The sequence below is a fragment of the Nycticebus coucang genome, chromosome 1, assembly GCF_027406575.1.
Source record: "Nycticebus coucang isolate mNycCou1 chromosome 1, mNycCou1.pri, whole genome shotgun sequence".
NCBI classification, from domain to species: domain Eukaryota; kingdom Metazoa; phylum Chordata; class Mammalia; order Primates; family Lorisidae; genus Nycticebus; species Nycticebus coucang.
Window position 1 is genome coordinate 134,293,167 of NC_069780.1, and position 14,219 is coordinate 134,307,385.

At 38.9% G+C, this 14,219-nt stretch overlaps 1 protein-coding gene across 7 annotated transcripts in view; it reads left to right on the forward strand.

Moving 5' to 3' along the window:
- Window positions 1-14,219, forward strand: part of GFM2 (GTP dependent ribosome recycling factor mitochondrial 2) — a 63,519-nt gene that overhangs the window by 46,976 nt on the left and 2,324 nt on the right. For 2 of the 7 annotated variants that reach the window (XM_053588686.1, XM_053588710.1), the window contains exons 16-21: window positions 3,172-3,248; window positions 7,443-7,581; window positions 9,046-9,225; window positions 9,411-9,526; window positions 12,733-12,915; window positions 13,842-14,008. In XM_053588686.1, coding sequence (XP_053444661.1) covers window positions 3,172-3,248; window positions 7,443-7,581; window positions 9,046-9,225; window positions 9,411-9,526; window positions 12,733-12,915; window positions 13,842-13,970 — 824 coding nt within the window. In that variant the 3' untranslated portion in view covers window positions 13,971-14,008. Of the gene's footprint in view, window positions 1-3,171; window positions 3,249-7,442; window positions 7,582-9,045; window positions 9,226-9,410; window positions 9,527-12,732; window positions 12,916-13,841; window positions 14,117-14,219 lie in introns of those variants that run through there. The other 5 variants (XM_053588702.1, XM_053588694.1, XM_053588678.1 and 2 more) reach the window with 3 other exon arrangements.

Sequence of the window (14,219 nt, forward strand, 5' to 3'; positions counted from 1 at the left end):
AATTTCATGAGTGACCAGGCACTTAAGGGCTGCCCAAACAAAGTAGCCCATGAATTTTTGAAATATATTTGATGCCAGGCATTGTGGTTCATGCCTGTAATCCTAGTACTCTGGAAGTTGAGGCAGGTGGATTGTTTGAGCCTCAGGAGTTTGAGACCAGCCTGAGCAAGAGCAAGACCCCTTCTCTACTAAAAATAGAAAAAGTAGTTGGGTGTAGTGGTGCACACCTGTAATCCCAGCTACTTGGGAGTCTGAGGCAAGAGGATCGTTTGAGCCTTGGAATTTGAGGTTGCTGTGAGCTATGATGACACTACTACACTCTAACCAGGGTGACAGAACAAGACTGTGTCTCCAAAAAAGAGAAAAAAAAAAAAAAGCTAGAGTGGTGGCTCAGGCCTGTAATCCCAGCACTCTGGGAAGCCAAGGCAGATGCATCACCTGAGCTTTCCCCAGGGTGACAGAGAGAGACTGTGTCTCAAAAAATAAATAAATTTGAAAGTCATTTCCTATTTCAGATGTAGTGTGAACACCTAAATTCGAATTTCAGGATTGCAGTTACATTGCACCAGCCAGTTTTATATCTCAATACTCAGACTTGTAACTCTTTTAAGGAGAAAATGTTTAGTGTCCAAACTTAATGTCATTAAGAGACATTAGCTTATAGCCGGGCGTTGTGGCAGGTGCCTGTAGTCCCAGCTACTAGGGAGGCTGAGGCAGGAGAATCGCCTAAGCCCAGGAGTTGGAGGTTGCTGTGAGCTGTGTGACGCCACGGCACTCTACCGAGGGCAATAAAGTGAAACTCTGTCTCTACAAAAAAAAAAAAAAAGAGACATTAGCTTAGAGCTCCTGAGAGGAGAGACTGCCCAGAGCTCCCTCTTAGACTTCTCGGTGCAAATCACATGTTGCTTTTTCTGTGCTTCTGTTGTATTTATCCCAAAGGCCTCTTAATAGAAGTTGACACCCTTAGGGGGTTTTCACCACAGTAAACTCCTTGAAGTGTAGAGTATAAATATTTTTTGATGAATTTGTTTATTTTGTAGTAAAAATATCTTTTTATTACAAAAGCAACATAGTGGCATATGCATTATTACTCTGAGTATCTCTACATGCTTAAAAGTATTATCTAAAATAATTGCCTCTTAACCTTGAATGTGCAGATATACACATCTCTTGAGATTCTTAATGACGTGTAAACTGGGACACAGTCAGTCTGGCACCCAAGATTCTTCATTTCTACCAGGCTCCAGTGCTGATTCTTGGATCTCAAAGTAGGATTCAAGGATTTAGAATAGTATTTGTCCAATAGAATTAGAATGTGATCCACATATGTAATTTAACATGTAATCATTATAAAAATGTATTCAGGTATTTACATTCTTTTTTTAAATAATACTTCTTTGAAACCTGGCACGTGTTTTACATTCATAGCATCTGTCACTTCATATCAATGATAGCTACAGATGGCTGTTGGTTACCATTTGGACAGTGCAGGTCTAGAAATCCTGAGAACATGAATTTGTGACTTATTACTGCCATAGAGGAAATAAGAATGTACATGGATTATTACAAAAGAAGTAGGGTTAAGGTCCATTATTTCACTTTCAAGAAACATAGTCAATAGTGTGCTTTCTAATTCATCTGTGCGAGTTTCACCTTGCTTAGCTTATCGGTGTTGCTGGGAGGGCTTCATTTGTTTCTCTTTGTGTGGATTTTACATTTCTTGATTTTTGTGTATTTCAAAACTTTCATGACTCACATATTTATATATTAAATATGCCACCTAAAAGTAAAGTGATACTTTAATACCATCAGTTAACTGATAAGGATGCTCTCCCCCCTTTATAAAAGAAAGGTGATAGAAGTTTCATAAATATAAAAGTATAGCTGAAGAAAAGAGCAAGCAGTGGATTCATGAGCACCTTGTAAGTCACAAATGGGTTGTGATAATTCATCTTACCATGATCATACCACAGACTTTAGGGGTGGCTTTTGGGACACCCTGTAGTAGTATTTCTTTATTCACGATGTCATTTTGCCAGTGTTTCTGAAGACATTTTTTGTTAGCTCCTAGACTGATCTTTGCAAAACATAATCTGATGACGTTACTGCCCCTCTTAAAACACTTCATTACCTTCCCAGTACAAACCCAGACTTCTCTCCATGGCCTGTAAGACCTTGCATGACGGGATTCCTGCTCATCCATTGCTAATCTTCCTTTTGCCTACCAATCTCTTGCTACTGGCATTCTTGCTGTTTTTCCCAATGTTAATGAAAAATGTTCCTTATACAGCCATTGTCTCTATCTGTAATTCTTTTCATTCAGGATTTTGCTCATAGGTTCTTTTTTTCATTTGTTTTTACCTAAATCAGGGGTGGAGAGCCTGCAGCCTCCAGGCCACATGTGGCCCTCTGGATCCTCAAGTGCAGGCCCGTGACTAAGTCCAAACTTCACAGAACAAATACTTTTTTTTTTTTGAGACCGAGTTTCACTATGTCACCCTTGGTAGAGTGCTATGGTATCACAGCTCACAGCAACCTCAAACTCTTGGGCTTAAGATATTCTCTTGCCTCAGCCTCCCTAGTAGCTGGGACTACAGGTGCCCTCCACAATGCCTGGTTATTTTTTGGTTGCCGTTGCCGTTGTTATTTTAGCAGGCCCGGGCTGGGCTCGAATCCACCAGCTTTGGTGTATGTGGCCGGCGCCCTAGTCACTGAGCTACAGGCTCTGAGTCAGAACAAATACTGTTATTAAAAGGATTTGTTTTATGGGGGCAAGACATGATTGCAAGAGGGACTTTACCTAACAATTGCAATCAGTGTAACCTGGCTTATTGTACCCTCAATGAATCCCCAACAATAAAAAAAAAAAAAAAAAAAGGATTTGTTCTGTAAAATTTGGATTCAGTCAGAAGGCTGCACTAAAGGATCCAGAAGGCTACAAGTGGCCCAAGGCTGCAGGAAAATCATCCTGGAGAGGCCTTTCCAAATCACCCAGTCTCAGGCAGATTCCCGTCGCTGTTACATCACCTTGTTTTATTCTCTACAGCACTGGTAGCTGCTTGAAATTTCCTTTCTCAGAATTTGTTTGCTTGTTCATCTGTTTTCCCCACTACAGCATATAGTAAGTTATTTTAAAAATGGAAATAAAGGTAACAGTTATTTATCCCATAGATTTGGATTATGCATTGAAATGCCTTCAGCGTGAAGATCCCAGTTTGAAAGTGAAGGTAGATCCTGACTCTGGACAAGTAAGTATATTATTTAATCCCAGAATTCTATAATGGCATTTGTGTGTTTGTGTCTACACATGTGCCTGCATCTAAAACATTGATTTGTCTTTGCCCTGAAAGAAGAAGGTTTTTTTTTTTTTTTTATTTTCTCATAACATAAACTTCTGGCTTTTATGTTGACTGTCAAGCTCAATAAACAAATTCTTCTTACTTCCCTAATATAATTACACTTTGTGTATATATTACTTCCTAACATTTTCATCTTCCTGAAGATAGCTTTTCATGAAATTCTGAAATTAAGTTTCAACCCCAAGACAAAGCCCTGAGCCTCCTAGGCTAACACTTATAGAAGAATTACTAGAGGAAAGAGCTTTTAATGACAGTAGCCCACCGAAAATAATAGATTGGTACAAAAGTAATTGTAGTTTTTGCATTGTTGAAATTTGCCATTTGATACTAGAATGCATTCTTAATTAAGTTTAGTGTACATTTCTTACTTTTTTCTTTTTGCTAATGACTTATTGCTGTTTTTCTTATATTTATTTTGGACTATAAAATGATATAAGACAAAAAACAAATTCAAGAGATTTTTCTTATTCAAGTTCAAAATGGGTCGTAAAGCAGCAGGGACAACTCGCAACATCAACAACATATTTGGCCCAGGAACTGCTGATGAACAGACTGTGCAGTGGTGGTTTAGGAAGTTGTGCAAAGGAGACCAGTTGGTGAAGGTGAGGAATATAGGGGTGGCCATTGGAAGTTGACAATGACCAAGTGAGAGTAGTCATCAGAGCTGATCCTCTGACAACTACATGAGAAGTTGCTGAAAAACTCAGCATTGACCATTCTACTGTTCAGCATTTGAAGCAAATTGCAAAGGTAGAAGCAGCTTCATAAGTGGGTCTCTCGTGAGCTGACCAGAAATTGGAGCAGGTGTCTTTTTTTTTTTTTTTTTGAGATGAGTCTCGCCATGTCACCCCCAGTAGAGTACGTGGCGTCACAGCCCACAGCAACCTCAAACTCTTGGGCTTAAGCGATTCTCTTGCCTCAGCCTTCCAAGTAGCTGGGACTACAGGTGCCCGCCACAACGCTCTGCTACTTTTTGGTTGTAGTTGTCATTGTTGTTTGGCAGGCCGGGGCTGGATTCCAACCCGCCAGCTCCAGTGTATGTGGCCAGCAGATGTCATTTTTAAGTTTCGTCTTCTCTTACTCTATGCAACAGTGAGCCATTTCTCAAACGGATTGAGATGTACAATGAAAGGTGGATTTTATATAGCAACCTGCAGGGACTTGCTCAGTGGCTGGACCAAGAGGAGCCTCTGAACAACTTCCCAAAGCCAAACTGCCACCAAAAAAAGTTCATGATCATTGTTTGGTGGTCTGCCCGTGGTCTGATCTGTGACACCTTTCTGAATCCCAGCAAAACCATCACATCTGAGAAGTCTGCTCAGCAAATCTATGAGATGCACTGAAGACCGCAATGCCTGCAGCTGGCACTGGTCAACAGAAAGGGCCCAGTTCATGGGCGGCGTCTGTGGCTCAGTGAGTAGGGTGCCGGTCCCATATGCCGGAGATGGCAGGTTCAAACCCAGCCCCGGCCAAAAAAAAAACCACAAAAAAAAAAAAAAAAGAAAGGGCCCAGTTCTCCATGACAGTGCCTGACCGCATGTTGTACAATCAACACTTCAAAACTTGAATGAATTGGGCTATGAAGTTTTGCCTCATCCACCATATTTACCTGACTTCTTGCCAGCTGACAACCACTTCTTCAAGCATCTCAACAATTTTATGCAGGGAAAACACGTGTATGATTAGCAGGATGCAGAAAATGCTTCCCAAGAGTTCCTTGAATCTAGAAGCACTGATTTTTATGCTACAAGAAGAAACAAACTTATTGCTCAATGGCAACAATGTGTTGATAATAATGGTTCCTATTTTCATTAATGAAGATGTATTTGAGCCTACTTATAATGACTTAAAATTTATGGTTCAAAACTGCAGTCCCTTTTGCACCAACTTAACAGGAGAGAAGTGATAGATTACAGAGTTCTTAAATAGGTGCTGGCCAGCCCTGGCTCATGTCTGGAATCCCAGCATTTCTAGAAACTGGAGCAGGGGAATCATTTGAGGCTAGGTGCAGAATTGTGCTGTATAATGTTAAAAAAAAAGAGCAAACGTTCTTGATTCAAGAAAAGATTAAATTACATTCTGCATCCTCTTTTTTAGGAGAGGGGGGTAAAGCTTATATGAGATTTCAGAAATAGTTTTTTTTTTTTTTTTTGTGAGTCTCAAGCTGTTGCCCTGGGGCCAAATGCCGTGGCATCATAGCTCACCGCAACCTCAAACTCCTGGGCTTAAGTAATTCTTTTGTCTCAGCCTCCCAAGCAGATGGGACTACAGGTGCCTCCCACAATGCCCGGTTATATTTTTTGGTTGTAGTTGTCATTATTGTTTAAGCTGGCTGGGGCTGGGTTTGAACCTGCCGGCCTCAGAGTATGTGGTCGGCGCCCTGCCCACTGAGCTATGGGTGCCACCTAGAAATAGTTTCTTAAAAAGATTATAAATTTGAGTTTAAAAAGGATAAAATGACTTAGTTAATCTGGAAATAGGGAGTATTTTATTTTTCTAAAATGCCAGCCACTTGAAGTAGTAATTTAGTTTAGTTGATCCTGAAGGATACAATAATAGTAATTAAAACAGAAAATTTTAGTTTAAGTAATTTTTATTTTAAGAATGGCACTACATTTTCTTTTTAATAGCAAACGATGCACAAGCATACAAAGTAAAGAATTAAAGACCCCTTTTCCGTCCATCCCATTCTGCACAGGAATCACTGTAAAAACTTGAATAGCCTTTCATGGTTTTCCCCCTAAACATTTGTTCTGCTGTACTGTGTTACACAGCACAACACGTTTTTTCCAAATACATATGTACAGATACATGTTAACAAGTCATTTTGTTTATATTATTCTACAACCTTCTTTTTTCTCAGATTGCTTCTCAACTTTAAAGTATAACTATCCTTAGCTATCCAAGTGATTATTTGTTTTTAAAATTATAATTACAGTTTTATTACAGCAAAAGGCCAACAGAAGAGATGCATAGGACAAAGTCTGGGAGGGTTGTAAACATTTGCAAAGCTTCCTTTATCCTTAGGGACATATCAGTCTCCTGGCAAAGAGTATTGCTAACTATGGAAGTTTACCCAAGCCTTTGGTGTCCAGAGTTTTCGTTGGGGTTATTATATACTGTCTGTGTGGTTGAACTTTAGTCTTCAGCCCCTCCCATAGGTTCAGGCTTAGACCTTTAGTCTCCTGTTTCTCAGAGCTAATAATGTCATGTTTCAAGCTCACATCATAAATCACATTATTAGACAAAGCTACCAGGCAAACAAAGATACTTTTATAATATCAAGCAGGACATTCCAGGGGCCTAGAAATCACCTCCCAGTTGCCAACAGCAAAGGCCAAATCTCTTTGGGTAAAGTTAACTCTTGGTTTCACAGGTGGCATATGAATAGGTGGATCAAATATAGGCACCTTGGGTTATGTTCTTTCTCATACAGAGATCTTCTTTAGGGATACCTATTGTTAATACTAAGAAATACACATGACTCTATTGGTTTTTAGCAGATTTGGCTGTTTAACAAGGACCCAAAATAATATTGGTTCAAAAAACATGAAAGTCAGTTTTTCTCCTATGAACTTTCAGGCTAGTCTAGAGGGTTTTGACTGCTTCCAAAGCTATAAGGTACTCAAGATAATTGGAAAATGTCCATTTGGTTGAGAAAAGGTTTTCCCTCTCTTATAAGCTGTAGCACTTAGCCACAATGTGTCAGGCAGTTGGCCACATTTTTGTTACAAGCACACCCCAGAAGCTGTCAGTGTCAATTACACTCATCTTGCATTGCGGGAAATCAGCTATATGATTGGGAAGTATAGTCCTAGCTAGACGCCACTTGCCCAGCAGATAATTCAGTTATTATGGAAGGAGAGAATAGCCACATAATTTCTTTCAATTAATTTATTATTCCAGTCAGAAAAGTAAAAAATAGTGTTTTGATGTTGGAGGCCTTCCTCCAAAAATTGCAAAAGAAACTGTTTATAAATAATGAAAAGTATCTTAAGTATATATTAATATCAGTATATAGTGTTTTGGAATAAATGTAATTTTTCCTTAATTTTTGTTTTCTTTTCTTCCTCTTGTAACCAGACTATCCTATGTGGTATGGGGGAGTTACATATTGAAATTATTCATGATCGAATCAAGAGGGAATATGGACTGGAGACCTACCTAGGTCCTCTGCAGATAGCATACCGAGAGACCATCCTAAACTCAGTTCGTGCCACAGGTAAAAAGTAAAACGTTTAGGACTTGCTGTTTTTGTATTTCTCTTTGTCTCTATCTCATTCTCTTTCTCTCTAATTGCTTAGAGCAGCGTTCAGTAGTTACTAGTGTCTTCTAGTGTTTGTTTTGAAAGTATTTTTGTTTTGAGTACAGAAGGCCCTGTTTCAGGACCACCCATACTGTGTCCTTGATGAGCCACTCATCAAGCAAATGTGATTTGCTGTGGTTATGGAATAGAATAAGCCATTGAAGTAGATGGGTCCTCCCAATCCTTATTATCAGAACAAGTGTAAGAATCTAAAGTTGATGTGTTGTTTTTACTCTGTAAAGTAAAAGTAGAAAAATCAGTTACACTAGTTGAGAATTATGATGATCCTATGCTGATATAAATGAAAGTAGTTTTTATATTTCCATTCCCAGATGAAACAACTCAGTTTTTCTGCATATGATATAGTAATTGGTTCCCTTAAGCAAAAGAACCCAACAGTTACTGGTACTTACTCCCAAGGAGAAAATCTAGACAAATTTATAAAATATTATAAAATTGATGTTTAGAATAACCAAAACTTTTAAGCCTTTTAATAGTTTGTCAAAAAGTTGAAATGGTTATGTTTCACTAAAACTTGAAAAACCTTGAAGAAAGTAAGCAGAATATAGGAGCAAATGACATGCGGAGTTCCATTTCTGGACTGTATATCTAGAAAAACTGAAAATGCTAGAAAAATATAAATTAAGTTTTATAAACTTTGAGCTGATTGGGATGTTATAGGAATTGCCAGAGGTCAAAAAGGAAGCAGTAGAGTGGGGTGTGACACCCCACGTCTGTAATCCTAGCACTCTAGGAGGCCGAGGATTGCCTGAGCTCAGGATTTCTAGACCAGCCAGAGCCTACTGTCGCTAGTAAAAATATAAAGTTAGCATGGTCCTAGACACCTGTAGTCTCAGTTACTTGGGAGGCCGAGGCAAGAGGATTGCTTGAGCCCAAGAGTTTGAAGTTGCTGTGAGCTATGTTGATGCCACGGCACTCTACCCAGGGTGACAGAGTGAGACTGTCTCACAAAAAGAAAAACACAAAAAAAATGAATGCCATTCAGCAAGATGTTGCCACACATCTACACAAACACGACTGTGAGACACTGATACACCACTGTATGCTTACTGTGCCAATGTGAGTGCATGGTGGCAAGTTCTCCAACTTAATTGCCAGACTCTTATCTTCATGTCATGTGCCTCGACACATGCTAACATTAGGAAATAAGTGATACAGAGCAGGTTTTTACCTTGGTAAATGTGGAAGCAGCTGACTTGTTGGTAGGGCTGTTCACTCTGATTTTTTGTGCTGTATTTAGTGACATTATTAATATTGTCTTTATCTTCTGTCAGACCTTGAGTTTGTTTATTATAATTTTACCGATTACCTTTCCAGAACAAATCTCTGAGGTATCATATTCAATTTGTTTGTTTACAGATACCTTAGATAGAACTTTAGGAGACAAACGGCATCTTGTGACCGTTGAAGTAGAAGCAAGGCCAGCTGAAACATCATCTGCTACGCCAGTGATTGAGTATGCTCAGAGTGTTAGTGAAGACCTTTGTAGGGTCTCCCAAGAGGCCATTGAAAACGGAATTCACAGTGTGTGCCTCCAGGGTAAGATACTCTAAGAGTAAACATTAGCCATGTACTTAATTATTTAATCACTCCTTATATTACATTTTGTTTCAATCTTCTTCATAAAAAGATATGCAAGTGTTTTCTCTCCATTTCTTTGTACTTGTCAGTTACTGTTCACTACATACTAAGTCATAGTATGATAAAATTTTTTCCCCGTGTAGGACCATTGCTTGGATCCCCAGTACAAGATGTGGCAATTTCTTTACATTCCCTGATAATTCATCCTGGTACCTCCAAAACTATGATTTCTGCCTGTGTCTCAAGATGTATACAAAAGGTACAGAATTATCCTAATCCTTATTGCTTTATAGTAACTATTGAGTATACCGCCACAGATCTGCAGAGAGCTGTGCCTACAGAGGTTTGCCTTTTGTCTTTGCCTCCTGAGCCTAGTGGTCAATAAAAGTTCTTACCATAGACAGTCTTTGGTTTCTTAATCACCAGGTTTTCATTTGAAAAAGGATCTTAGAAATTACTGTGTATTATTGATTACTATTGAAATATCCTCATATTTAAGCAAGGCGGCAAGTTTATTGTCATTTGTTTCCCCATCCCAGACACATAGCCATTAGAGGCAAGCTGGGTAGGTTTGAGTAGAGGACATATCTGAGCTTAACCTGGCTCAAGATGGATGGTAATCATTGAAAATCTAATATTGGTTCCAATTTTGGATTTCATGTTTATTCAAATAAGATTGCCTTAGTCAAGGACTATTGAAACCAGGTAAGTCCCAATGAGTAACAAATTCGGGGTAAGGATTTTGCCTTCTCAAAGCATGAAGCACTGTGGGTGTGGTGTGGTTATCTGGGGGATGTCCTTGAGTGTCCTGGGCCCTCTTCCTGACTCAGTAACCTAGCAGAGCTGGATTGACTCCAGGAGTGTGGTGTGCTGAATGCTGATTCCATGCCTTCTTCTCAGTATCGAATTACCCTAGTGTTGTAGGTGAGTGATTTTACATTATAACACTTGCCTTTATAAACATTTTCTAATACTTGCACTATGTTTGAGACTTAATTTTCTGTAGTTTTATTTGAATTCATAATTATAAGTTAATTTAAATACTGTAAGCCCCTGACTTAAGGCCCAATTTTATAACTCTTGAGTTTAAATTCATATTTCTTAAAAAGCTTTTTGATTTTAAAATAAACCTGTTTTGAAAGTAAAATTATTTAAATATTGTTCACTTAAGAGTGTAGTTAGAAATTTCACCTGCAAAGTAGTTATGATTATGTTGTTGAGACATTCACCTTCAAGTAATTTTTATTTTTCGCTTTTTTTTAAATTAAGTCATATACACATAGATCATGTATACATTAATGCATTTATGGGGTACAATGTGCTGATTTTTTTTTTGTTGTTGTTGTTGTTGCAGTTTGGCCGGGGTGGGTTTGAACCCACCACCCTCGGCATATGGGGCCGGTGCCCTACTCACTGAGCCACAGGCGCCGCCCATATGTGCTGATTTTATATATAATTTGGAATGCTTAGATCAAATTAGTTAATATAGGGTTTCACCTCATTTAATTATTAAGACATTTATATTCTATACTTAGTAGATCTGACATGTACCCTTGCAATATGCTCCACAGGTGTGGTCCCACCGCTTACCCTCCTCCTCTTCCCTCCTACATCCTATAGTAGTGATTTATCTTTCATATGAAAGCTTGAGTGATTATAAATTGGTTTCATAAAAGTACTGAGATACTTTACTAAGAAGAATATGCTCTACCTCTATCCATGTAAATTCAGGTAATATTTAAAGTTTCTCCTGAAATTGATTTTAACATTCAAGTAATGGTAATCCAAAAAATAACCTAACGTTTCCAAATTAACTCCAAGCCCCAACATATTGGCCTGTCTTTCAAAATGTAATATGCCTTCTAAAAATAAGATCAAGTATTTCTGAGTTGATTAACCTTTTTTAAAGTAAGACTATACTAGAGAACTAGAATTAGCTTTATGGGAGTTTACATTTAGTCTTTAGTTATAATTCATTACTTTAAAATACTCCTGATGGAAGTACTTACTCCTGTCCTTGTTAAGCTTCATCTACTGGTGAAGCTTCTTCTCTCTGCTTATGAGAAGTTAATGGTGCTTCATATACTGAGTCATCCATGTTGTGCTTACATTTCACTGGGCACTGAGGGCATAAAAAGGATGGTCATATTTTTTCCTACATGAAGGAACATGTGATTTACTGAGGGACTAAACTATAGCCAAATAGTCAAGATGTTAGATAAAACAGGCTGTGTGTACCATAAAAGCTGTTAAGTGGGAAATTGGGGAGGATTCTTAGAAATTAATATTTGAACTTGATGATTTTGGAGGATTTGGGCATGGTGGGGGACCTTGCAGACAGATAGAGTCCCTTAAGCTGTAGTTTCAGGTAGAGGCAGACTAGTGGAAAATAGTGTTGGAATAATAAACGGGGTCAGACTATAGAGAAACCTTTAAAAACTACATGAAAGAGTTTGAACTTGTTCTGAGAACAGTGGAGAATAAAAGTTTTTAAAGAGGGAGTACAGATGGGATTAGTGTGAGGAACAGATAGTCTAGGACAGGAAATGGACAAACTCCCCAGCTCGCCTGGGGAAAGGAAGTCCAAGATGCATGTCTACATGCACCAAGTCTGGCGAGGCCACCAGCAGGGCAGGAAGAGCAGAGTGTTGGGAAAAGAGAGAAGCTCGGTTTGGGGCATACTGGAGAGCTGTCGGGTACTCCAACAGCTGCCCACAGCAGACCAAGGGAGTGCAAGTCTGGAGCACTCGGACTCTGGGCTGCACAGAATTGGAAGTTTTTGAGGAAGCCACAGAGGTGTGAATTCTGCGACTAGGTATTATTACCAAGGATAAGATTGTGAAAAGAGGACTAATAATAGTTCCGTGAGCACAATTTGTCCTATTTAGTTTCACAGAATGTAATTTTTTTCTTAGTTGTAGGAGCTTTCCTCTTAATTTTACCTTTCCCCACTCTATTATTTTATTCCAAAAGACATTTTCAGTTTTCATTTTATGTTCTTGGCCTTTGAAATCTTAAGATTAAAAGTTATGCAAGAAAGGGTTTACTTTAAGTAATGAGTTTCAACTACCTTATTACATTAAGTTTTTATTAAAGGTCTTTCCTTTATTTCCCTGTTTTATTGTTCTCTTTGGCACGTGGCATGGACTGTAACTATAGACATCAGGAACAGAAACATGAGGTTTAAGTATGAAGAAGTGAATCTTTGAAGGGGGGGACAGTTTTCTTTGACTCTGGCCACACATTCCCAGGTGCTGTGCATAATAAAGCCTGGGCTCCCTTGAAGCATACAAGAGATCTGGACACACTTGTCATGCGTCTATAAGCAAATAATGAAAACTCTTGACTTCTAGAAAACATTATCTTCATACAGTTAAAGCAAGCTAGAGTCCTAGGCTTAAGAGTACCCACAGTTTTTATGTTCTTATTTATGAAAGAAGGGTTGACATTCTTTAATTTCTTTAGGCTCTGAAGAAAGCTGATAAGCAAGTTTTAGAGCCTCTGATGAAAATCGAGGTTACAGTAACTAGAGATTATCTCAGCCCTGTCCTGGCAGACCTTGCACAAAGAAGAGGAAGTATTAAGGAAATCCAGACTCGCCAGGACAACAGAGTTGTTATTGGATTTGTTCCCTTAGCAGAAATGATGGTAAGTATTTTGTGACTGAAACGTACTTTTCAAATTCAGGGTATATATATTCTAAGTGAAGATAGACGATAACCTGAAAGAAGCATCCAGTTTTTATTTAGGAAATACATGTTAAGTTTCAATCATCAGGAACAGTGAGGACTTTGGATTTAAATTATTGACGAAATCCAGGAATTACAGCATTTCAGGAGTTTACTTCTTTTTTTTTTTTTTGGCCGGGGCTGGGTTTGAACCCACCACCTCCGGCATATGGGACCGGCGCCCTACTCCTTGAGCCACAGGTGCCGCCCAGGAGGTTACTTCTAATCCTAGGACCACAAAAGGCTGAGGTGTGTCTTATCAAAATGTGGCAACAAAGTAAATGACCATTTTTTCCTTCCAAGCATTTGTCTTTTGCCATTTTAGTCTCCCCTAGCATCCTCTTCTGCTCTAGGATGGGCAGGCCCCTGGATACCAGATTAGTATGAAGGGCAGTCATCTTACCAAATGCCAGGACCACAGAATACATCTGTGGCATACCTGCATTACTGTTTTCTGTATTCCACAATATTTTTTTTTTAAACCATTTTCTCCTGAAAAAAATGATTAAGTGGGCTCGGCACAGTGGTTACGGCGCCAGCCACATACTCTGAGGGAACCAGGTTTGAACTCAGCCCAAGCCAGCTAAATGACAGTGACAACTACAACAAAAAAAATAGCTGGGCATTGTGGTGGGCACCTGTAGTCCCAGCTACCTGGGAGGCTGAGGCAGGAAAATCACTTAAGCCCAAGAATTTGAGGTTGCTGAGTTGTGACACCATGGCACTCTACCAAGGGCGACATAGTGAGACTCTGTCTCAAAAAAAAAAAAAAAAAAAGATACCAGGAGGAAGAGAGATGTGAGGCTTAAACTTGATGGGATAAATGACTTACATTATTTTGACTAGGGTTATTCAACAGTGCTTCGAACGCTAACATCAGGCTCAGCTACTTTTGCCTTAGAACTATCTTCTTATCAAGCAATGAATCCCCAAGACCAGAGCACACTGCTTAACCGGAGGAGTGGCTTGACCTAGATGTTTTAGGTCCTTGGTGAGGACTACTTTGTTTTTTAGTAAGAATAATTTTCATTGCTTTAACTATTGCACAAGTTACTGTTTCTATACATTCGAAGAACTAAATAAAAGATACAGCTTGAGAACTGGCATTGGAGCTGCCCATTTATAATGAGAAACGTTCTCTAACATATAAAGTACCTGAATCATGTTGTTCATCTGGGTGAAGTTATTACTAAGACTCAGCCATTTGGAATGTATCGATTATAA